The 25,807-nt window shown below is 40.4% G+C and overlaps 1 protein-coding gene across 1 annotated transcript in view; it reads right to left on the minus strand.

Annotated features, from left to right (window-relative positions):
* diaph2 (diaphanous-related formin 2) overlaps positions 1-25,807 on the minus strand; it is a 381,520-nt gene that overhangs the window by 23,020 nt on the left and 332,693 nt on the right. The window contains exons 29-30 of the mRNA XM_044363276.1: positions 22,303-22,395; positions 20,646-20,711 (exon numbers count right to left, since the gene is read on the minus strand). Coding sequence (XP_044219211.1) covers positions 20,646-20,711; positions 22,303-22,395 — 159 coding nt within the window. The remainder of the gene's footprint in view (positions 1-20,645; positions 20,712-22,302; positions 22,396-25,807) is intronic.

The raw sequence follows: 25,807 nt of genomic DNA on the forward strand, positions 1-25,807 counted from the left end.
TGTAAAAGCCTTGTTCCACCTTCTGAGTCACCATCAGACTTTTCCAACCTCTTTAGAAATTCACAAGTCTGGTGTTGCCCTCGTCCATTGTTGAATCAGACAGGCATGTTCCTTAATAAATATCTCCTTGAACCTTTTATTTGTCTTCAGTTAATTAAATACAACCTTCTCTTTTATTTTCTTTGATAAGTGGCAACGGTGTAACGTTAATTACAATATTGACCACTGAGGTGTCCTGATCCAGGAAAATAATAGAGTTGGTGGAGGAAACTCTATTATGCGCTGTGAAAACCATCACCTCAATCTCGTCTATTACTTTCTTATATCAAGACATCTTGTCGTGCTTTATCGCTTATTTAAACGGGTAATATATTCTCAAATGAGACTAGCTCTTTTCACGCAAATACATGAGCATCTTTACTGATTAAATATATAAACCATGGATGCATCAGAGTGAACAACTTAGACACACAGTGAGGTAAACCAAAGTTGTCCAAGTAGCTGCAGCTAATTTGATTGGGATACATTTTGACAGAAAATCAACTTTTAATGAACAGCCGTGTGGTGGGAGAAATTAGCCATTACCCTACAGAGCTGGCATAAAATGTTTATAAATGACAATGATGTTGGCACAGACTGTGAGGGAAGTCGAGAGCTTGGGGAACATACTGACGTTTAGTCTGTCAGAGAACAGGACGCGGATTTTAACCTCATCTAGGGAGGTAGAGAGAAAGAAAAGAAAGGGAAGGGGAGAGGGTGATAGAGGAAGAAAAAGGAGGAGAAGCACGAAGGGGGCACGTGAGAGATCGCAGTTATCGTGTGCATGAGAGAGGGAGACAGTGAACGACAGGGCGAGAGAATCTAAAAGGCATGGCGTCTGTTGGCTGGCAGGATGGACGGAGGGAGAGAGGGAAGTGTGCGACAGCAGAGCGTGACAAGTGCGGCAGAACAAACCGGTGGTGACTCATGGGCTCCTTCATTCACCACTGTGATCAGATCAAGCAGGACAGCCCACCATATGGGATGGCACAACGTATTCATCCAATCACTTGGACTACATACAGGACCAGAGGAGGAGAGGGGATGGTGTGTGTCTGTCTGTGTGCATGTAGGGGAGAAGGTGCCTGAAGGTTTCTTGGAGATGACAGTAAAGCAAAGAGGAAGTAAGGAGTGCAAGGTTTCAACAAGGAATGTAATTAATCTACTAAAAGCTAAACACTTTTGGAGACATTTTAAAAAAGCTGTAACTGTCACAGGGAACAAGACATTTCATTATGAAACATGAAGCACTACATGATTTCTTTGTTTGGAATTACAAAAATTGATCAGTTAATTGAACAAATGCAAGTGTTCCCCCTATGATGGCTCTCCTATGATGATCCTGTTAACAGCTAAATTATATCCCATTTACGTCAAAACCAAACAAATTCTGACTGCAACTTACTATAAAAAAACCATGAATACAACACAATTAAAAGGGGAATTCTTAGATACTAAAATTAGCTGTTGTCTCCCCATACTCTCAGATTATGTTATCCTCTTAAAGAAAAGAAAAAAACCAAAACAAAACATAACCTCTGACTCTGTCATCCATATGACATATTGAAAAGAGTCAAAGACATTAAAAAAATAAATAAATAAAGGCTTCTGAGCATATAACGTTGTGATAATCACTCCTGTCTTTATCCGGGCCTCCGTTAAATGCAGATTAAGGCTAAGCTCTGAGAGGTGAAGGGCCTGGCGAATTGAGCCCCAACACACCAAGCACAGGAATAGAAACAGACATAATCTAACCAAAGCCAGATATTTTTGTGAAGAAAAGAATGTTTCTACCCGGTTGGCAAGAGGCATCGTAAAACCTTTTATAAGGTACCTAAACTACACTGCGCTTCACTGAAAGCAGAACCAATTTGCTTAACCCCACAACATGCAGGGGCCCGCCGATAAAAGTGTCTGTCCTATGCTGTGCCTGGCAAAGATATTGTTATCCACTTTGTTCCTTAGCCACCTTACCAGCTTACTCAATTTTTGCAAGACAGATAGCAATCGTCGTGGGGCAATTTAGGGATTAGACTGGAGGTGTACTGTAATCACATGCATTTGGGGTAGCAAGATAGTCTCTTGGGATATAGGAAGGCAAGGCTGTCTAAGATCTACCTTTTGTCTTTTGTCTAAAACAAGGGTTCTTAGAAATTCTCAGGCTCACACCCAAATTAAGAATTTGGTTTTTCATAGTACCTGCATACTGAGCCAGCACAAATTCTGTTAAAAAAAAAATCAGACTGGGACTGACTATACTGTATGGCAAAATATAAATTTTGAGAGCAGGAAGCAGCATTAAAAACAACCAACTTCAATAACAATCCTAAAGCCAAGAAGAAAACACATTACCAACCTCATTTGGAGTATAATGGCAACATATTCTCTCATAGGGACATGCAGTGTGGACATGTACCAATCATATCATGTCACTCATTAATAGCATCTGTTATGTGAAACTGTAACTGAAACACTGCATTACACTCATACCCATGGCGTACAGTAAACCGCCAAATCTAATCTGTGGTTATTCTCTATAAAATACTTCAGAATTAGTATGTCATGAAATTCTGTGGGAAAGTCAGAGGGTAGCATTAGCTAAAGTAAAGAAACACATTACACATCCCAAGAGGTTAGTCACAGTGTTATCACATTGTCAGTGAGTCTTATTCACAGCCAATCCGTCTGCCTTCCTGTTCCCTCAGCCCTCTGCCACAGGCTCTCCTCTATTCTTAGATCCTGCACTCCAAATGATCTACTTTTCACTTTTTTTAGTCCCTGTATTACAGGCAATTCAGTTTGGCAGGTACAACACTGCACTTCAAAGAGGATGTGCGTATTGAACACTTGTATGTAATAACATGTTGTATCTTGTCATTGTTGCTCACATTCAGCTGTCTAACAGTCTTCAACCAACTATGTAGCTCAAAAAAAAAAAAAAAAAACCTTTATAGCATTTTCTACTGGGAAATGTGTGATCTAGTGTTTCTCAATTTTGCCACTTTTAGTGATAGTTACATACCATAAAATACAAACTGCATGTAAATATTATATATTAATTAAGCAGTATGATGTGTTGTTGGTAGACAAGGAGACCATCCAGAATGTGTTTACTATGGCTGCTGCTTAATAAAAGATGATAAGCTGCTCACACTGTACCACTCAAGTATATGTACAGCTGCTGGCCTTGTTGGAGAGCAACACAAAACTGTTACAACTACGTTGTGGTACTAAAATAAGAAAGTTGGTAGCATGAGTGACTGTCATCAGGCTAGAGCTCCATCTCAAGGCTAAAGAGACATTAACAGTTCCTATATCTGACCACTGCCTGAAGGCCCCCACTCTACACATTGTGCCTGTTGCCCTATCTGGGGCAGCAATATTTGATGAGGTCTGACAGTAGTAAAAGACTGTCTGCATCAAAAAAAAAAAAAGAAAAAAAAGAAAATGGTCACATTCTGACTCTAGATAATAGATGTTGCCATTCTAAGCCAATAATAGTGTCTATAATGAAATCAGTGGAGCAGAAAAGAGGCGCTCTTTCATTTCCTTATGCAGGGCCGTGCATTTTGTACATCCCATTATTCATCAGGTCCTGGCTGCTGATAACTGTCCCATTTGCATCTGAATCAAGAATGCCTTATAACCTTCCCCCCCAAAACACCACCCTCATGCAAATGAAGTGACCTAAAAAGAGCAGGTACTGTATTTAGTTAATGTGAGCAACTGTGACCTACTCTGGGATCTGTGTTAATTTGGAACTGGGAAAAAAATCTACAGTACAAAATCACATAGATAGTATCAGGATACTTGTATGTATCACACATCTGGATGCAATGTGGTTGCGGACCACGAGAATATTCTTTGATAAAAGTTGTTTCTTTATTTCTTTACTCTTAAAGCAGGAGATTTTCCTCAAGATGTCTGAATCCTTACTGTATCTCGTGCTGCCCTTTTTTCCTCCTGACATGCCCTACTTCCATGAACAAAAGAACGGACAAGAGTACATCATAGAAAACAGTGAATAATCTTGGTCTTGCTTTTCAGAGAATGCTTGACTCACTCTGAGGTTCAAAGGCATGAGTCTTCCCTATTTAAAATCTCTGCTGCAAGTCAGGAACATACTGTGTGATATTTGTGATCAATCATAACCGCAGAAAAAAAAAATTGCACTGGCTCGAAATAATAAAAAAGATGCTATCCATAAAGTGGCGATCTGTTGAGGGATGAACTCCTCAGAGAAATGTCTAGCTGTGCCAGACAGACTGGTCAAAACCCCCAGTAGACGGAGAGATTAATGGAGTGCGCCTTCATATAAAGTAGTCATTTTAAACCCAAGATGAAGCTGGGTGCAATCCTCAGCTGTCTCAACAGCAGAGTAAAGCAGCATATGGCAAGATATGTGTAACATGTTGAATGACAGCTGCATTTCTTCAGTGTCTTAACATACGTTCTATTGCATATAATTCAACAATACTGTAAATCCTGCTTTATAAACATTTATAAATGTCTGTCTCATACATGTAACCAACACAAACACACTTCGGAATGCCAGAGGGCAAATGGTTAGAAAAGGGTAGTGGGGGTCTTTTGTGCACTCTGAGTTTAGGTCTTGGCCATAATAAGCTGGCACTGCAGAGGTGAGCTGCATTGACAATGATGTATGGGGGAAACACAAGCCATTGCTGTTATGAATTGCTTGGCTCTGGTGCGGACAATGCTTACACATACACACGCACGCACAGATACACACAAACAGACACACAGAAACTCACAAGCAAGTGCATAGAAACAGACACACACACACACGCACAATCAAAAGGCAGTGGCAGAGCCAATAGTATCTTCCTCTCTTCCAGACAAATTCAATTTTCATCCAGGACATATGTGAGCTGATTAAAACAGCCAACAAAGACTGGAGAAATATGTCACATCCTTCAGGACTGGACACAATATTGAGTGCTGCTTTGGCAATGGGATGCTTACTCTCCTTCTCTGTCCCTCTCTGTCTAAGTCTCCGCTCTTCTCTCTCATGATCTTTCTTCATTGCCTGACGCCATCATACATCCTTTTCTCTATCATTTCCTTTTCCTTTCTTCAGTCCATGGCTTTCTCTCCTACACGCCCGCTCTTGAAAAGGGAAATGTATTACTCATAAAAGCATGTTTTGAGTTCTCTACATATGTAAAAGCATGTTTCTTCCTTCAGCATACATGTCAATCCTTGAACTAGGTATTAATTGAAGTGGCTACATAAATGAAAAATGTGTAGTAATTATTTCATTTAATTATTTAATGATTTCAAGCCACATACCATCTGGATATCAGGAGAAACTAAAAATATAAATCCTCTTAGTGAAAGGACAAGCTTGTTTACAGTATACCCACCCTGCAGTTGTAAAATAACAAAGAAAGGAAGTGGTGGCAGGTTTGTCTTCCACCTTGCACTTGTGGCTAGGGGTGGAGCCGCAACAGTCAAAAGTGTGTCAGGCAGACACACACATGCCCATGCACTGGGGGCGTCACAATGTCTGTTTAGCCACTGCAAAATAATGTCATATCACCAGAAGATGTGTGAAGAACACATCTGAATTATGAATGGAGGGAGGTTAATTATGGATGGAAGGAGGGCAGAAGTAATGCCTTAGACATTTCCCGGAAACACATGGTTGGATACATGGCTACGGACCCACTGCGCACTCCTTGGCAAGTAACAAGTCAGAGAGACTCCTTAATTAGCCAGTCGACACCGATAATGGTGGGTCTTTGTTGCATGTGGATGTGTTCAACTTCATTTCTGTTAAAGAATACTCTTCAAATGAGTGCATAAGATGAATGTGCTTAACTCAAGTTGACAAGGAAAACTGTGCTCTTGTCGACAATAAAGCAGCAAAATGATTATATGAAAAGCAATTATAACCAGCGCTCATCCTTATAGGTTGATGCGGAAAGTGATAGTCAAGACAGACATAAAAGAAATCCATAAAAAAGAGAGAATAAGGCATTGAAGTTGAGTTCTTTCAAAACTATTTTTGAGGAAAATATACCACTTTCATTATCTTTGTTTTTAAATGTACTTATCAGCAGATGACACACAAATATTTGACAGGTTTAATATGTTTCCTCTTCACAGATCCAAAGTTATAAGTATTATCTGTTTGATACAATCGACCGTCTGCATTTTTGTGGACCGATGATTCCTTTGCAATAGAGCCGCACCTGGAGCTCTGAAGAATTGTAATGGGCTGTCAACCACAAAGAAAAGCAATACCCTCCAAAAAAAGGGGTCAAAGATTTGGTTTGATAGGAAGGAGTTGGGAGGATGCAGACTGCGTTGGAGGGTGAATGAAAGAGAAGCAAAAGGATCAGGGTGGAACTAACAAGGGGCGTGCCTTGAGCTGCATGGGAAAAAAAAAAAAAAAAAAAGACAAGGCCATTGGGAAAGAATGATGTTCCAGACACCCATGGAGCCTTGTTTTGGGGGCTTGTGACCCCTGGAGGTTTTGTGGAGTTGTAGGAGGATTAGTCAAATAGCCCTACTGCTTTTGTGTCACAATCATGACAACTCACCCTGTGCAGTGTGCAGTCATAATTGAACTTTTACCGAAAACAGCAGATTCCACTCAGTCACCCACCAGCTAAAGGAACCATCTATTCAACAACCCTCCTCTGCTTCAAAATAGGGTAATAACTGAATCATGTGCACATCAGTTAGTCACAGAAAAGTTTTGTCTTAAATCTACCATACTATTGTTTGGCAGCAAAATGTAATTTCAAAGGAATGTTTCACAACTTTTTTTTTGATATGAACAGTGTTGTTACACTAAGCTTACTCACTATCTCTCTTTCCAGCCATATCTCCAACTCTGTCACCTCTGCTGTTCTACAGATCAAACCATGAGTCTAGATATACAAGACTGCAGGTTTTTTTTATACACAGAGATTACTACAGCTGAGTAGACATAATACCCCAAGTTCATGCTTATTCATTCGGTGGGTAATCTGCAAATGACTGATTTCCAGCCTCAGTATGAATATAGCTCCAGTAGTACAAGTAACTAATACGAACAAAGCAGTAAAACATCTCTTTGGATCAAGGTTGAAGAACATAAAGACGAGAGGAAGAAAAAAGTGAGCTGGTTCTGAAATTGTCAGATCTACAGGAAGCAGCGTAGTGCCGCACAAGACCCTGCTGACGTTTGCCTGTTGCAGTCCTCAGCAGTGAGGGCCTTGGGACATCCACATGGCCCATTCACCAAGCTCTACTGAAACATTCAAAGCTTTGCTTCCAAAGGGCCAAACTTTTGTTCCTTCACAAAAGGCCTGACTAGAGGTTCTCCCATAGATGGGAGCCCCGTTCAAAATCAGATTATTTCCAGTGAAATCCTCCTTTCTCCACCTGCCAGTTAACTATGTCAGTGCCATTGTGTCTTCCCTGAAAAAGCTCCCCATTTTGGCATAATGGAGGCTGGATGTGTATTATTGCTTTTACTGCCATTTATTCTAGAAGGAAAGAGGCACACCCCACCCCCACACTCCTTCCTCCTTTCCTTATATTTTTTCTTTGAAGAAAAATCTGGGCCACATGCCCCAGAGGAACGCAAAGTGCTTTAATTCATTCGCACCTTTTCTCTCTGACTGCCATCTCCAAGGCCTCTCTTTATGCCCAGAAGTGATTTGTTCAGGCTGGACCATCAAAGCAATTATGGTAGCGGCCTGCTTCCCTATTATGAGGAGAGATGACTGACAACAGAGGGACGGTGCGGAGGTGGAAGGGCACTTGGCTTCAATTTATTTGATCTGAAAACAATTTTTCATTCATTGGCATCCACTCAAGTAACAAAACACAAACAAACTGGTCAGATTATCTCCTTGAGATTTTTGGACTAAAAACATCTTATCAAATTCTACATATAACATATTTTAATTACCTTTCTCACCTTCCTGGGCAAAGCGATTGAGGGCCACGGTTAGGTGATGCAGGACGGAGAATGCCAGCAATGTAACAGAATACTGAGGGCATGGCAGGCAGTGATGTGTAGCAATTAATGTAATGGACATGGGAGAGAGCACAATCCTTGCACTAATGAGAATGTCTTATATTACAGTGCAAATGCACAGGGTCGCCAAGACTCCTATCATTACTGGGCTATAGGAAGATGGCTCACCACAAAAGGGGATACTCCATAAATGGATAATGCGGGCGGAGAGAGCAGAGTACGGCGCCACTGAGCCAATGTTCCATCCAAGAGTAATAATTCTGCCTGGAGTGACACAGGGTCATAGGGATGGATGGAGACAGGATGTGAGGAAAAATAAAGCATCTAAAGAAAACAGGGCATTAAGGTTGAAAAGGAGAAAACTGAGGAATGGGGCAAAGTAAGATGATAAGGAATAAATTGACATAATAGAAGAGTAAAGAGGTGGAGGTGCGGGTGAGAAACAATAAGAAGGGAAAAGAAAAAGAGAGAGAATGAGCAAGTAAGGGGAGTAATATACAAAGGAAGGGGATGAGTGAAAGGAAGAGGACGAAAAAGAGATGAGAGCTCATAGTGTACAGGCAGCGATAAAGCAATATGACACATTGGCTAATCAGTCTGCTGTCTTTCTCTTTCACAAGCTGTCATCTCGGCCATCAAGCCATCAAGACCTTGTGCCTCTCCCTCCCTCATTGACTGATTCCCCTGTTCAATTATTCAAGGTTTATAAGCAGGAACCATCTATTCAGCTAGCAGCAGATCCAGTAAAATAATGAAAGGGCTGCTTCTTCAGCCATATTGACTGTCATAAAACTTTTACAATTGGCAAAGAAAAATCAATTTCTCAGACAGACTGTTGCCACCATCGTAAACATATTAATGGCGGCATCAGGAGTGAAGAAAGAGTCCTACCATGTTGGAGACTTTAATATTGCAGACCATAAATGATTTTACATGCTCTCTCACTAATCATAATGTATGATGGTTGCATATTTACTGTGATGGAATGCTATATTTAGCCAACACACAATGTTATATATGTGTTGACATATGTGTTGTATGTGTGAGTTTGCATGCATATTCAGCTATGCTACAGCTGGAATCTGTATGGAATGAAATTCAGGCGACATATCTGTGGCTTTGGTTTCATGCTGACCTCACTGTCTCCTTAAAAAATAACCTGTGTGAGTCACGCTGTGACACAGAAATCAGGTCAACCGCTGGCCTGCCAAGGAACGCTAAGCTTCAGTAAACATTCCCTAATAAACGGCACACACAATCACACCAAAAACAACATGAACAGATGAGGCACAAAAAAAGGATCAAACGTATGGACACACACCCGGACACACACTCCTTCCCTCACTTGTCGGAAATCTTAAGGAACATCACAGCTCCTATCTGCCATAATCCGCCCTGGGGCAACAGTGACCTGGGCCACTGGAAGAAACTCATCTAGAGTGGAAGCGAAAAAAAAAAAAAATAGTTGAGGTAATGCAGTGTGCAGCCTCATCCTTTACTTGGCTGGCAATGCCTTCAGGGTGGAGATGTTACAAACTCAGCATCCTCCACTGGCTTTCCACTAATGCATGACCCCCATACAGTTCAGCTACTTCTCAGACCCTCATCCTGCCGCCATAACCTGGTCAGTTTATATACAGTACAACTGCACCCATAGAAACAGAAACACACATATATAGAATACAGTGCACATACAAAGCACACACACATATACAGTATCTTTGCATATATACGAGCATACAATCGCCTCAGACATACTTATGCATGTGCATGCCACATTCACATAAACACACACAATCACAAATCTCTACCCTTTACCATATATCCGTTTAATCCTCATCCAGTGGAGGCAGCGGGTCTGTACTGTGGCAAACTGTCTATTTTTAAACTTGACATATTAGTCATCTCTTAGAGGAGTAACATTGTAAGTTATGGAATTCATGAATACCAAGCTGTTGTGTTTTCTTCTTGTTTATTTCCCCCTACTTCTTGGCGCAGTGTAACTGTTTGGATGAATTCAAATAAACTCACAGATGTAGTTGGGTCGGATTCCTATCTTCACAAGAGCACAGATGCCAATCAGCTCCTGCTAAAGAGGGAGCATGGTAGCGCTTCACACCATTTTGGGCATGTGGAAAAAAATTTGTGAGTTGCAACTGATTTGTTTGCTCTTCAGCCCATGAAAACAGGGATATAGGCTAGTTGCTCTCAGATTAACAAGTGCACAGACAAAAATACAGTCTTTATTTCTCTGTCTCTTTCATCACCTTCTAATAATTGTACTCAAAGTAAGATATGTTCTCACAGTCTCAAATCAGATAACTGATCCCCTTTTTAAAGAAGCTCCCCAGCTGTTTAATTACCCATAACCCACCATTACTAGTCATTATCACTTTTAGATGAGCTGCTAAATTTCCATTTATGTTAGCCACAGCTGACTGAAGATTTACCCTTTAAAAGTTAATCAAAATCAAGGAATAAGGCAATAGTGAACAAACAATGTATGAAATTTCTAGAAATTCCATAATAACATCATGTAGACAGGGAAGTGATATCTTGAAAAGCACAGCAATAATCCTTCTACAGTTTTCAACTTGGCATACTCTGTACTACTACAAGAGTGGACCAAAGGTCCTCTGGCAGACCTCTGGCTAGAGATATTGGCTTCCAAAGCTAATGACCTCAAATTGTACACTTGTGGGTAATTAAGCATCGCTGCTCCCTCAGTAGCTTACAACAGCAAATATGTCATTGTGAGAATAAACAACAATTACACTTACACTCATTACGCTCTAATTGCATCATTCTATGTAACAATCACAAGCATGGGAACATCTCATTAAAAGCCACAAACAAAAATATGGAAGGCATAACAAAATAGAAGACCATATCCCAAAAACTTTAGAATCAATTTACACAAAAATAGGAGGTTATGTGGACACTGGGCATTAAATAGAGCATGCATTTAAAACCCTCATGAGAATTTGGTGGTCAACTACAACAGCAACGCTCTGTGTGCACTTAATGTGGCTGAGAGTGCTGCTAAAGCTTGGGAAAAGCTCATACAGGCAAGGTAGTAATTTGACCTCACTCAAATCCTTCCATCAGATGCTAACCAAATAGAAGTCAGAAGAACGAATGAAGAAAGACAAAGAGATAAAAGGGAAGAAAAAATAGAGAAGAGGCTAGACCACTGGGATTAGCGCTAAGTAACTAAATGGGCCATATCACTTTTCCATTACCAGAAAGGAATAGCTATTTCAACTGCTGGAATCTAAATAAAAAAGGTGAACTCTGTCCTCTCTCAGTCTGTTCATTCACGTGTAAATGTTGCACATGTTTATAGCTTTTCCATTTCTTACTTCCCTATATGAGCAAATGGAGATTTGCCATCATATCCTTGAGGCCCATCAATAAATAAACCTGACGCAAATAAACAGATAAATAAATAAATGTGAAGAGCCTAGCAAATGGGCATCAGTCAGCATTAGTGATGGAACCATGTCAAGCACAATCATGCTTGACTGGAGGGGGAGTGCCTGAGTGTAGGGAGCATTCTTGCTGATTGCACGCCCAGTGTGCGTGTGGTGTGTATGTGTGAGAGAGTAGGAGGGGGTGTTACTGTGGTTTTCTCCCTTTTTACCCTCATTTAACCCTTTCTTGCCCCCTTTAGCTCTTTATCACTATCACTATGGATACATCTGTCCATAACTGCACAATACCCCTACTTCGTTTCAATGGATCATACGCTTCTCTCTTCTACATTCTCAGTCTCATGTACATAATTCTTTCTATCAAAATGTCCATGAGATAGCAACTTCTGTTTCTTTCAGTCCTTGATGATTTAAACCTGGTTGACAGTCTCGAGCAACTTTTTTCTTTTACTCTCTAAACTGCTTTCTGTACTGTCTCCTCTTTTTGTCTGACAAATACCTTGACTCTGAGTACCCTGTTTTAACTCTAAAGTATGATTAGCAGACTGCATCTATCCTTGAACAACAGTATTATGAAGAGGACATTGCTCTACTGTCAATAATAATTCACTTGATGTTTTCACAGATAGAATAGTGACCATAACTCCAAAGAAAGTGCATATTTTTCTTTTTGTTGAGAGACAGACAAATATTCGGTTCACTTCATGAATTCATGATAAGTACACAAAACACCTTGGTTGTGAAAAGGTGTGGGAGGCTTACTACTCATAACAAAATTGCGAAACATTATTTTTCTTAATTGAAGGGTGTGCAAACTTGAAAGTTTTCTAATATATTTCAAGAAATAATTAACCTTTATATGTTGATATTGTTGCTTACAGTTTCCAAAATTCCCAAATAAGGCAAAAAAGCCAGTCAGGCTTTAAGGCAACAAAAACTGGAAGATTGAATGATTGTATGTATGTAATTATATTTTACTGCATGTTATTACCCAAATTACAGTCATTACAGCCAATGGAACCTCAGAAGCAAACTTGTTTTGTCTTGTAATCAATCGAATTGTTTCCTGCAATTTTCTGCTTTCACAAATATGTATTTCAGATTACATTTATTTGTTGGTTTTGTGCTTTCATTTACAAACTACAGGAAGTTTCCCTTCTCTCAATGTTCGAGAACGAACAAATATACAGTATGTATATCTTGATCTTGAAGTGTTGATGTTAGTGTTACTTTCACTTGCTAATTTGATCTTATAAACACTGTTAACTAATTATGTATTTTTCATTTCAATCTAAAAGAAAAAGCCTTTTTGTTAACCTTAAGATAATTATGAATTTGGCATACTCAAAGGCAATATAAACAGTTGAACCTCAATGTGTTGCATCTCAGAGTAGAAAGGTATGACTTAATTAACAACATTGTAAAGCCTGTTGAATTTACTTTGTAACACTGTTAATTCGAGTGTGAAAAAAGTCAGAACAGCAATGTCACAACCTCTACCTACTCCAAACTGACAGCATCACATACATCGTAATTTCTTTAATATCCTTGTTCCTAGCATCACCTTTACTGATATGCCCTGTTGAATGGAACATTTAACATTCTTTGACACATTCTCTCTTTATCTGCATTTATGGGAATTACCATTATGACTCATTGCCTGGTCTACTGTTCCTTCCCTTTACCTCCCTATTACAGACATCAAGCCTGCCTAATGGGAAAGTAAAATATTAATTTCACCTCATTGTGGCTGACAGATTGTAGATAATGGCTGACACTTCAAATGCAAACATCAGCCTGGACATTATATCCTAAACTTAATAATAGCCACATCATATTAAGGAGGTGAAAAAACACACAAGCATGACAGCAGAGGAAGAAACATTTGATTCAGGCACCGCTTCTTTTTGCCAGTGAAACACATAACCATACAGGATGGCATCCTATTCCTATGCACATTATTTTTTTTCTAGCTGATCATCAGTTGGCCCTGCTGCATGCCTAATGAGCGATAAATAAGGTTTAATTCAACCGACACAAGTTGCCCATCCTTCAACACTAAGCATGATGGCTTGGACGAGATTCCATTGGAATTATATGAGGGCAATTTTTCAGCTGGTAGGATGGTCCGACTGCCTCCCCTATATTTGGCTTTCACAGGCATTCCTTTGGCTTTAAGCACTGCAAGTTTATAGGTCTATTAGGAATTCATCAAACAATGAACAATATCAGTCTTATTGTGTGTATGTGCCCCGGGTAAAAATAAGATAAAACCCTCCATTATGGGGCCTCCAAAGCACATTTGCCCTCCAAAATTGATCCAGTATTGACAATTTACACTTAGGGTGACCTTTCATAACTGCCCACATACTTGAAAGCCAATATTGTTTGGAGAGTGAGCAAGAAAAAAACACAGCCCACTGCAAACGCTCTAGGATATTATTGAATATGATAAGTTACTAGACGTTTTTGCTCGGCAGTTGTTCGTTGATAGTCCACTAGGCGGGAGGCCTGAGTTCTTTTTACATCAATGAGGCCCTGTACCAATAAAGTAAGACAATATTGGAGTTAGGTATGGAGAGCTCTGAGTCCATTATAGCACTAGCTCATTGACTTTATTCCTAAAAAAGGAAAGAGAAAGTAAGTGTTACCATAGGGAGCTAGACTCCACATGATAAGACTTCTCAGACAGGGGCTGTAAAAGGGCATAATGGCATGAAAAGGGCACGAAGACAGCCCCCTGTTGACACCCTGTGCTCAAGTAGATAGTTTCAGTATAATTTAAACAGCAAATGGTTTAGGGGATACTTAACAGCAGGGGCAGGGGCGAGAGACCCCTGGTGTCCATTCAGAGGGACTGAGCCTTTTATTAAGATTTGATTTATCCTCTCAAAATGGCTCCATGTCACACTTCACTTACTTTACGTCCTCTCTTGGCAGAGTCAAGCAACGAATCAGTTATGCGCCAAGGGTACTCAAATGGTACATAAAATCTTCATCTATATTTCCATGATGGGTTTTCTGCTGAGGATGAAAAATGATCAGGTCCAGAGAAAAGCCCTATGGGTCAATGGGAGGGACAATGGCTTTGTCTATGCCTTAGGACATTGAATCTTAGATGGAGTGGCTGCCCATGCCTCAGTTCTTTCCCATCTGCCTTTCCTTTTGGCTGTTGATAAATATCCTTATCTATGAGAAGCAGGTGATAGATTTCAAGCAGCACATCTCTACAGAGCTCTGCTCTCATCTTCTCTATGGATATCTCACATCTACTAAGCCATCTGAGCTATAGCATGAGGCACTGACACCCTCTGGGTCTCTTCGCCCCAAATCATGTTAGCTCCACTTCCTGTAGGATCGCCTCTGGGGCCGCCCCAATGAATAACATCTATTAACACCCTGAAGTGCAAGCCAGGAGCTTGTGGAAGCAAAGGGCTTTAGCCCTAAACTCAGAAACACCCTACAGTAACACTCCCTATCTAATATGTGACACACAATTGTGCATGTGTGTGAGAAACAGTTCAAGAGAACAGCTACCAGAGAGGTTTAGAGCCAACAAGAAAGAGATAAAGTGATGGGTACAACATATGTGTGAGCAAATTAATTACTAAGGTAATTACGATCACTATCACTTCCTGTGATGTAATTTAAGAAACAAATGGGTGATTGTCCCCCAGATCAGGGGAAAGATGAGAAAGTAGCTGCCAGGCTAAACCCACTGTAGTGTGGTTGTCTACATCAGGGTGATGTGGATAACAAACACAGAAGTAATATCGGTATAAAAAATCAATTATGTCACAAATGACGTTGGGGGATATAAGAGAACAAGACGAAATTCTTTATCACTCCAAGCATCTCCTTCTTAAGGCACTTCCCTTTGGTCTTTTCATGTGCCTCTTTGCAGATTCACCTGCTTTCTTCCTTTAAAACTTCATGAGAGAAAATAGGTAATTTAATCTTCATTAAACATACAGGGGGCCCACTCTCTGGTCTGACCAGCTGAATTAACTGCAAAGCTTTGGGGGATTTGAAGGTTGGGCTGAAAATCCATAACCCTGACAAGCATTATATCACTGCATCTCCATTTTTTAATGGGTGTAAGATGATCCCTCCCTATTCAATGTCAAATAAGTCCTTAAGAGACTTACTATATAGAACAGAACTTTTGATGGACTGACCTGTGAAGGTGAAGTAGGAGAATGGGGCAGAGAGGGGAAAGGAGAGAGGCCCTGGTTTGGGATTGTAATGACGTTGAAAAGGCAGTAAATAAATAAGATTGGCTGGGTTCTCTTTGAAATCTGATTGATGTGTCTTTTGGGATGCCCCCCAGTATGAAAGACCTACTGAGTCTGTGGCTTTCATCCCTGACCGAAAATCGATGAGCCAGGATGTATGAGAGGCTCCTGCTCTCTACCCAACAATCTCCTGCCAGATACCCAGGTAACTGTCTCACCAGAAAGGGAGTAGGAGATAGAAAACGAGAAAGCTAACACATCTTTTTTTCATCCTTATTCAAGTAAAACTTAATTTAGTTTAGACTGCAGTTTGTGTACACTGTTGGATTCTACACTACAAAATACTTTATAAATGATCCTCCTGAAATGAGACTGAACTCACAACAAAAATGTGGCTCCGCTGTTCTCCATCAATCCATCCAGTTTCTGTGTGTTGAATTAGGACTGGCTGGTGTAATTGCATAACACATGAGTATGGCCTCCCGGGTTAGGTTTTCCATCTTATACAAAGTGGAGACAAGGAAATAGGAAATGCTTCTGGGGGTAATTGGGTGTAATTGTGACTGGCGGCAACTAGAATTGTGTTCAGCCTGACACATGAAGTAGTCTGCTAGAGTATAGTTTAGCCTGAAGGACGACAAAGAACGACATGCTGGTTTTAAATGAACTCCTTTGACGTAAGCGAAGATTCTTGTGCGACTCTGAGAGACTCTCTCTGGTACATGCTGCTCGTTTGAGGATGGCAAGAGGTTAATCAAGCTTTAAAGCATGAGATTACAACAGACACGACAAGCAGGAGTGAATAGATTTGGCACACTGTCTGATATAACTGCTTAGAGAACCTTCTCTTCCAGTAAATTCAGAGACTGAAATGTTGTCAGTACCCGAGTCAGAGAGAAAGATGTGCAGATCAAATATGTACAGAACAAAAGTACATAAAAATTAATGCAGCTCCACTGACCCAAAAATTACACCATTCTCTGAATACTGACTTAAACATTGCCAGTTCCCACCATGCACAAATAAGTAAAAACCCGAATACAGCTTTCAATGACTGAGGTGCTTTTTGTCACTTAATTGTCCACCACTGGGGAACTTAAAGGGAAACGTTGGTATTTTTCAACCTGGACCCTATTTTCCCATCTTTTTGTGTCTAAGTGACTAATGGGGACAACAATCCGACAGGGCAATTGGGCCCCGTCAATCTACATCCACTAAAAGTGCTCAAAGAGAATTCTTGCTCTGAAAATTCTCAAGAGTTAAGTGCTGGGAAGAGTTTGTTGTGTTGGAATACAGAAAAAGATTTTTTTTAACTGAAATTTCAGAGACTTGATGGGTTAGACACAAAAACAAACAGATCAGATCAAGCGAAAAGTAAAGAAAAAACATTTAATTTCTCTGTATGGTCCTTTCCACAATGTTGTCAGACACTTATAATAATCTGAGCCTGTCATTGGCAAAACCAACCTTTTCTAGTGGACATACATTGACGGGGTGCAATTGCCCCGTTGGATTACATTGCAGCCCATTCTGCGGCTGCTGGCTGAAGCGCTCTCGCTAAATACTGGACCAATTTAAAAAATTGTGGTCCCCATTAGTCACTTAGACACAAAAAGATTGGAAAATAGAGGTTGGAAAACACCTAAGTTTCCCTTTAATAGTTTCTCTTTACAGACTGTACTGTACTAAAAAAATCCCTCAAACTGTGCAGAGAGATTTCTGTTTGTCCCCTTTCATGGGATGAGACAAATTCCCCCTATTCTCTATAGTAGCTGAACTCATTTCCAGATTCCATTTAGAAAAAAATCCATGGAGCCAGCATGTCAAAAGGATTTTCCCCTCTCATCACCTTAGAGTAGAGAATCCATGCAGCTGTTAATCAAACCACAGTACAGTACCAGCTCTATATCAACAAACAAAGAGCCTTTAGCGCACAATACATTCTGGTAGCATAGAAGTGTTGTGCAAAAAAAGTGAGCTGAGAAAAGACTGATGCCATATGTCATGCAGGAAAGAGAGCAATCATAAGGACCACACTAACCATGGCTGTGTCACAGGAATTGGGAAATCACAGACATACATAATACTCAATACAATGTAAAGTATATTCATGAACAAAAACAGAGATGATCCCAAGGCAAATCATGTAGTGCATGGGTGGCCAACCATGTTTACCAATGTCAGGGCCCATGTTGCGTCAAAACTCGGGTCGCAGTGGTCATGGCAGCAAAAAAGGTTTCCTCCCAGTTGGACGCACCCAGAATATATCCACAGAGAGGCTATCAGTAAGCATCCTGATCAGATGCCCAGACCACCTCAAAACAAAGGAGTGGTGCTTCTACTCAAGCCTTTTTCCCCCAGGAGAAACCCAGACACCCAGCAAAAGAAACCTGACACTACCCCAAAGTTCATGACCATAAGTCAGGATTGGAACCTAGACTGGTGAATTGAGAGCGACAGCTTCAGGCTCCCTGAGATACTAACACTCCTTCACTTGGGACAACAACTTGCTCCCTACCCAAACGTGCCACTATATCATTTTCAGAGAGCCATGGCCTCAGGTGTGGTGGTGCTTCACATATTGCTGCAAACCGCCAGCTACACGCTAGAGGTCATGATCCAATAATGCCAAGAGGACTACATCATCTGCAAACACCAAAATGGATACTTTCCATTTCTCAGCTGCCCCTGGAGATTCTGTTCATGAGAACATAAACAGAATAAATGACATGGTGCCTTAACACATTAGTGACCTCCACCAGGAAATCACCTAATTGTTCCTCTGACAGCAAAACTATGGAGTTTTAGGTGGCCCCCTATCCAGGAACCATCCAGATTACTAGATGGTTTGATACAACACACTAGTGTTTGCCACACTGGCACAAAACTACAAGTGTATTTTTAAAGGTTGATATAGCCTGTTTGTAACAATTAGCTATTAGCCAAACAAGCATGCTGTGGTTGTGTAGAACATCCTGGGAGACTGCAGACAGAGTAGGTGGAAATATTGCTTTTCGGTGGTTTACTAAAGCACTTACTGGCTTTTTACTCACAGAGGTTTTATTGCACTTACATTAACAGGTGTGGTTGTCCTTAACTCGAGTAATCTTCACCTGGTTCACTGCACTGTGTCCTTTCTGCTCTGCTGTTTGCTCCGTGTGTGTGTGTGTGTGTGTGTGTGTGTGTGTGTGTGTGTGTGTGTGTGTGTGTGTGTGTCAAATACAAGCAGCAACCTCCAGGGCTAAAAAATGAAGCCTATGCAGAAGTGCCAAAAACTGCAGTTCCTCTAGAATTGGTGTTGTGCATACATGTGAACCCAATTATATTTGTTACTTCCACACCTCCAACACTAGCAAATAATTTTCCAATACTTACTATACATACATCAGTATACATATTCAAATACACACTCATCCATATACCATCAAGACATCAGGTATTTGGACATACAACTGCAAGAGATTAAACAAATTATAACAGGAGAGACACTGTTGCAAGACACAGGGAACCACTCTGTTGAGGGTTGCAGACAATTAGAAATTCCAAAGTTGCCTCAAAACATGCATGTGCATGGTGGCATAAAAAACAAGAATCATCTAGAAAGGTGTAGATTTAGGGTGCTGTTACACATCAGTTTGACATTAACCAAACAAAGAAACAAAGAAAGGTAATACCCAAATAATATTGTGCATGGCCAAAGCATGGAGGTCTACAGTCCTCTCCAGCAGAAACAGTGCTACAAGACAGGAAGTGATTTCATGCTGTGACAGCATAGTTTTATAGGAAGAGCAAGACAATTAGAGGATGACTGGAGCTGCTCTACAAGACAGACATTTTGCTGAATGAATCAAAAACTATTCACTTAAAGTAGTGGCCACTATTATGATTGTATTAGTGTTACATGATAAAACTTTAGGATCAAGGGGCCAACACAAGAGCAATTTCAATACTAGAGTACTTAACTGTATTGGATTTTAAAGGTATTCAATGTAAGATTTACATCATGTCAGTCAGCAGTACAAGCCTTAATGTCAATTACAGTCTCAGCAGTCTAGAGTTTTCTTCTCTACTTCTGCATGTAATTAATCCTGGGGTCAAAAAAATGTATAATTGGTGATGGAAAATGGTGCAACAGGAAGGTTCTTATCCATTGATGTATTTTTTTCTATTGGTAGAATCTTGTTAATACTGACTCCAGACATCTACAATTGACAGCATTTTCAGAAAAACCGGACTAATGTTACATCATGCTAAACCTCTGTAGTGGCAGAATGCTGCTAATGTTATGAGCTAATCATTAGTTATGCTAATCGTGTCAAAATTTAGTTGACTTTTTTACTAACCAGTAATGACTCGAGGCACATAAGGGAGAGAACACTATCAACTACAACCTGTACTTCTGACAATCTTAACATGGTCTTTGCTAAAGCCTTGCTAATGCACATCAGTTATCAGTCAGTCTTTTGATTAGCCATTTCAAAATGTAAGCTTGATTGAAACCATCACTGATCTTCAGTTATGTCTGTTTAAGTTTCACCCTTGTTGTACTTTGAAACATGTTTTTAGTAACTTCACTGTAGAAACCATGATTTGATATGAATCATTACCGTTTGAGAATTTGTGTTGATACATTTTGAAACCGAAATTGCTTTTCTCATTGAGGAGCTGTGTATATTTGTAAGAGGCAAGTTTTTCTTTGTTTTCATTTAAATGCATCTTCCATCTAAAGCTTTCATAGTTGTTTCTCTCATACAGTAAATCTTACATAGTATGCCTTTCAACATTTAATTCTTTGCTAAGTCGAACTCTGCATTTTGTAGACCAGCTCAGCTTGAGTACTCTGACAGGAAGGATGTGTGAGTTATGCAGCCAGGAGAAGTGCAGTAGGAGGCAGGGTGGTGCTGGGTCTGGGTTAAAAAGGTAGTTCAATACACACACCTAGGGTTCTGTTACCATAGTTAGCACCCGGCCACCGAGAGGCTGGACTGGAAGGGCTTTGATCACCTGTAACAATGTTGGTGATGAAATAATAATAAAGAAAAGAAGGGAAGGGAAGAATGGAGAGAAAGGAAAAGAGAGAAAGGCATCAGAGGTGACACATTTCAGATATTTGGCAGGAATGAGCCACCCCCAGAATTTGGCAAAACCCCTAAGATTTGCAAAGACACCTGCACACATATTTAGATGCAGACATGGCCTCACATTAAAACCCAAATGAAGAAATATGGAATGAAAATGGTGGAAGTAAAGGATGGAGATGGTTATCTGTGTTACATTTTGATTTACATTTTGATTACACTTTTGTTGAGCAGCATTATAGATATTGAAACAGGAGAAAATTGTTTATATGATTTTTAACATGATAAAATTATTCTGAAATTAACTAAGAATACCAAAATATAATCTAGCATAATATATTGCATTACATTGTAAAAATCATAGCAGTAGGTTTGTGTTTTTAAATAAAACTGGAATTTTCTCAACCAATTTATTGTGGAAAAAAAAGTGGTGTAGTGGAGTGTAAGAGGAAGTGATCCAGGCAGGGTTGAAAAAGGTCTGACCCATATGTCCCGGCCATGTCGCCAAGCAGGTGCCTTGTCTTTGCTAAACACAAAGTAAACAGACACATATCTTGTATACAACAATAAACATTAACCAATAATAATTCTTCTACTAACAATAACTAATAATTCTGACATGACTTAAATACTGCAAATACAACAAATCAATCTGCATTAAATAGGCAAAGAGTAGTCTATTTTCAGAAATGTAACCTTTACTTTTAAGTCTATAGCATCTGTAGATGTAAACATCTAATATATAAGAAATTTCCTTGCCCTGCCTTGAAAATGTATGCTTATTCTTATTTCTTGCTTTGCCATGCTGTCTATAGTCGAACTATCTAATCTAACCATTGTTTTTTTCCCACTCTTTTTTTCCTACCCACTTCCCAGTGTGTAGATGGCAGCACCTGTGGCTCTTCTGCAGAAGTCTGACTTGAATATCAATTGACCCTGGCACCCCTACTAGGTGGTATTCCCCTGGGCACGGGCCATTCATCATGGCAGAATGGAATATGTTAACACCAGGATTACACTAAATCAGCCTTAGTCCAACTGCAGCCAGCATGGCTACATTATAATAAGTGCTTTATGAATAGCAAAGGGACAATAAATCGCTAATGACACGCACTAGGCCACATGTGTGCTTGTTTCTATGATGCGTGTTTGTATGTGCAAATATTTCTATATGTCCTCATGTTTCATGTGCGTATCAGTCATGAATCCTCGAAACAAGTCCAAATGACACAAATGCATGAATAGACACAAATTCTAAGCAAACTGGAAAGCAAAGCCTCTTTGGTATGATAGACGGGAGCCAATTACAGTACCAGTCAAAAGTTTAGACACACTTTCTCATTCAAATGAATGGGAAGGTGTGTCCAAACTTTTGACTGGTACTGTATGTTGCATGTAAAGCATGAACAGCATAAAGGGGACAGGCAGTTTTTTCTCTCTCCTGCAGATAGGTAAAACTGACAGAAATAACCACAATTATAAATCAAAAGATAAGGATTGTGTTCTTGCTGCCTTACCATTGCGTGGTGTCCGTTTTCGCCGATCACGGAAGGCTGCTCCGGACTGTAGAGCTTCCATTAGGCTGTCCATGACACCAGTTTCATCTCCCTCTGCAAGAGAACAGATAATAGAGGCAAAATTTTTACAAAACAATAAGTACATTTCCACAACAAGATGAAGTACTTAATGTATGCCTATGAGTGTGTACATTTACACATAAACACACACATATATGACTGCTTCAAGGTCTAATTCTGGGTATTCTGATGCCGAAGCAATGGATGCCCTCCAACTGCAGGTGAATGGACAGTCACCTTACATCACAGCGAGAGAGAGCTGTGATGCTGAATGAGATATAAAAAAGCCTTTTATAAAATGCATACGTATTGAGACAGAGGCCTGTCACTCAGGCCTGTCCTTTTTTCAGTAAACAGCTGGGGAGGAGGAAAATACACTTAGAGCTTATAGCTAATACAGGCAGAGGAGCCTCAGGATGAAAGCATCCACTGATGGTCATTGACAGATATTCTTTCTGTGGCTAACGCAGGGGAGCTAAGTGCTCTTTACAAAGATTTAGTGTGGAGCCGCTCAATACCCGGGCGCTCTATCATTGTTCAGTCAATGACACCAGGACCGGCCTTCGAAAAACATTCCCCCTGCCCACCGTTCCAGCTGTCGTGTGGATCCATGAAACCAGAGAACTACTCAGTCAGCATGGCTGAAGAGACAGGTAGGAGACACTTAAAGTGCTATGAGGCCAGTAGCGTGACAAGTTGTTCCCACACTCTGCACATGCAGCATAGCGCAATGGAATAGGGATTCAAAAATAAGCTTAGGGTTCTATATCTGGGTCATCTATCTTTACGCCCCAATACTAATGAGTCAGAGGGGCACCCTTTTTATCATGCTGGTCCAGAACAGACATTATTTTAAACTAGGATCATTAGGGTGACTTATTGTGGAGCTGGAGACTTAGCCATCAGTTCTTCTGCATACATGAGTGAACTAGCTCTTCCACAATGTTTACCATCAGGGTCCAGGCATCTTGTTTCTCTACTGTGCTTACAGCTATAGCTGAAGGGAAACATTCCAAAATAAGTGGAGACAACAACTACTTCCACACACAGTACTTTACAAGACACTGGGGTGATCAATCTTCCGTTGCTTGCGTGTGCTCAAAGACACACAGTTAGATAAATTGAATTTATGAACAAAACGCCTTGACACTGAATGCTACATGATTAATTTAAGGAAATGGCACATATTTTGCCATTATGAGAGAAAGTCAGGGCTGCATATGTTTTTCGCTTCTCCTCCAGCAACAAACCACCCAACCTGCAATCATTCATGCAAGAAACGGAAAAAAGTACAACTAAGAATAGAAACATGTCTTATGCAAATTTTTAAAAAAGCAACTCTTCACTCGTACTTACACTAATTTTGCTCTCTATCTCATTCCCTCTCTTTCTTCCTCAAGTCCTTCCCAAGGGCTACTTTGAAATCAAAGTATCTGTTCGGCTGTGTGCTGTGCTTAAAAGCAATCCCGATTAAATCAAGCTTAATTAGACCAGCTTTATCAGAACAAAACCAAAGCTGAGCCAAGTAGTGCTTATCTCAAATTGCAGCACTACACCTCAGATAGCAAGCCCATTGGTTTAAAAGGGGGAGCATGGGTTTTGTCTGCTCTGGACCTAAAGAACAATATGGTGAACAACTCGCAGCTACTAAAACTGTATCAACTCCCAAGATCTTTAGCTACTCCTTCTTATGTAGGCTACCAAGGACACATTGTGAGTCTGACAGAAGGCAGAAAGTGTTAAGTGGCAGGTAAACATTTATCTACAACCACCTTGGCACAAGAAACTTTTTGACAGCTCCTTCTTCACTGCCTTCTTCATGGAGACCAAGACATCACAGGGGGCACCTGACACTTTGATCAATTTGTCCTACTTCTAGCTTAACTGTAGCACAATTCATCATTTGTAATGGCCAGGACTTGGGAGCCCTAGTAGATTGGGGTTCAGGAGGAAGACTGCAGACACAAAGAACCAAAATGACTAAAATACGAAACATACTCCCCTGCCAGCTAACAGTGCTCAATTAATTATGTCCTATTGGGCCCCAGCTTAAACTCGAACAAGATAGCAGGGAATTCTCATAGATGAGGCTTCACACATTGAACTGACAGCAAATGTATGCATTTATGTTTATATACTTAACAAATCTGCAAAAACATTGTAAGTGATTAGTGGGAAAAAAAATGAACTAAGCTAAAAATTATTTGAGTACACTTATTCTGGTAATCTTCAGAGCAAACTTTCTTCATTACTTATTGTAACATTGCCCACATTAGCAGACATTTCTGCCTTGCTCCTGCAATTCACTCTTGTCTTATTTTGAGCTGTTAAACCTAGGGCAAATATTCATCAGCTTCTCATTAGCAGCAGTGGTAGATTGTATGCTGGGGAATTACAGAAAAGCTAACCTTTTATGCCCAAAGATCTTTCTCAAGAGGAAAGATCCCCTCTGCTCACAGGAAATTGCTTTCTAAATGGGTTAAGATGGGCTAAGACCCAAGACATTGACAAACCCTTCCAGTGATGAAACACCTTGGTTGGCACCTCAACAGACAGCCCTGAGGTCCTTAAATGATATTATTAAATCTTGTGGAAGCATGGAACGTGTTTGCGGCTTTTGCACTTTTAGGTACTTTCTTAAACAGTTAAACCTTTAAGAGCAGAAGTAAAGCTCTGTGAAACTCTACCTCCCAGAGAGAAATGGTGTACCTGTTCTTTTCCTTTGATCCTTGCCTACCTACAATCCAACACCCCCTCTTCTTCACCTGAATATAAGGTGATACCAGGACCCAGGGGCTGTGTCAAATATAACAGGGAGCCCTGGGGATCGGCTCCGTCTACAATATATTTACAAGCAGCACTATCACATTTTCTAATTAGGAGGGATAACAAGAGCAATGTGTTCTCAGCAGGATTGGCATAAAAACTTCACACATCAGATTAGTTTATCCCTAAAAAAAAAAAAAAAAAAAGTATCTACAGTATAAGCGGGAGAAAGCATCTGCAATGTAACACTCACCAATCCCAGGAGCACAACACTCATACACAAAGTCGCGTGGCAACAGTTGCATAGGAGGAAATGGAGGGAAAGGAAGATAATAGGCTCATATACTATACAGTGAGTGTCACTATGGGGGAAGGAAGATGTAAAGGATAGAATAAGGGAGGAGGCAGTGTAGAGAGAGACAGAGGAGAAAAAGACAGAGCATAGAAGGCAGCAAGGGGTAGAAGTGAAGGGTTTCTGTGGGTGCGGTAGTGCGTGTGGCGGAGTGGATTATTGAGAGGGACTAGTGGAGCGAGGCAAGACACGAGGTCGTAAAACACCTTCCTGGATACTTGATGGCCTGAGTCCTGTGACATTTAATTATTTCTAAAACATACACTCCAGTATGCAAGCACAGGCACACATACACTCACTAGGGCTGGGCGATATGACCAAAATCTC

Source organism: Thunnus albacares, chromosome 10, assembly GCF_914725855.1.
Source record: "Thunnus albacares chromosome 10, fThuAlb1.1, whole genome shotgun sequence".
Lineage (NCBI taxonomy): Eukaryota > Metazoa > Chordata > Actinopteri > Scombriformes > Scombridae > Thunnus > Thunnus albacares.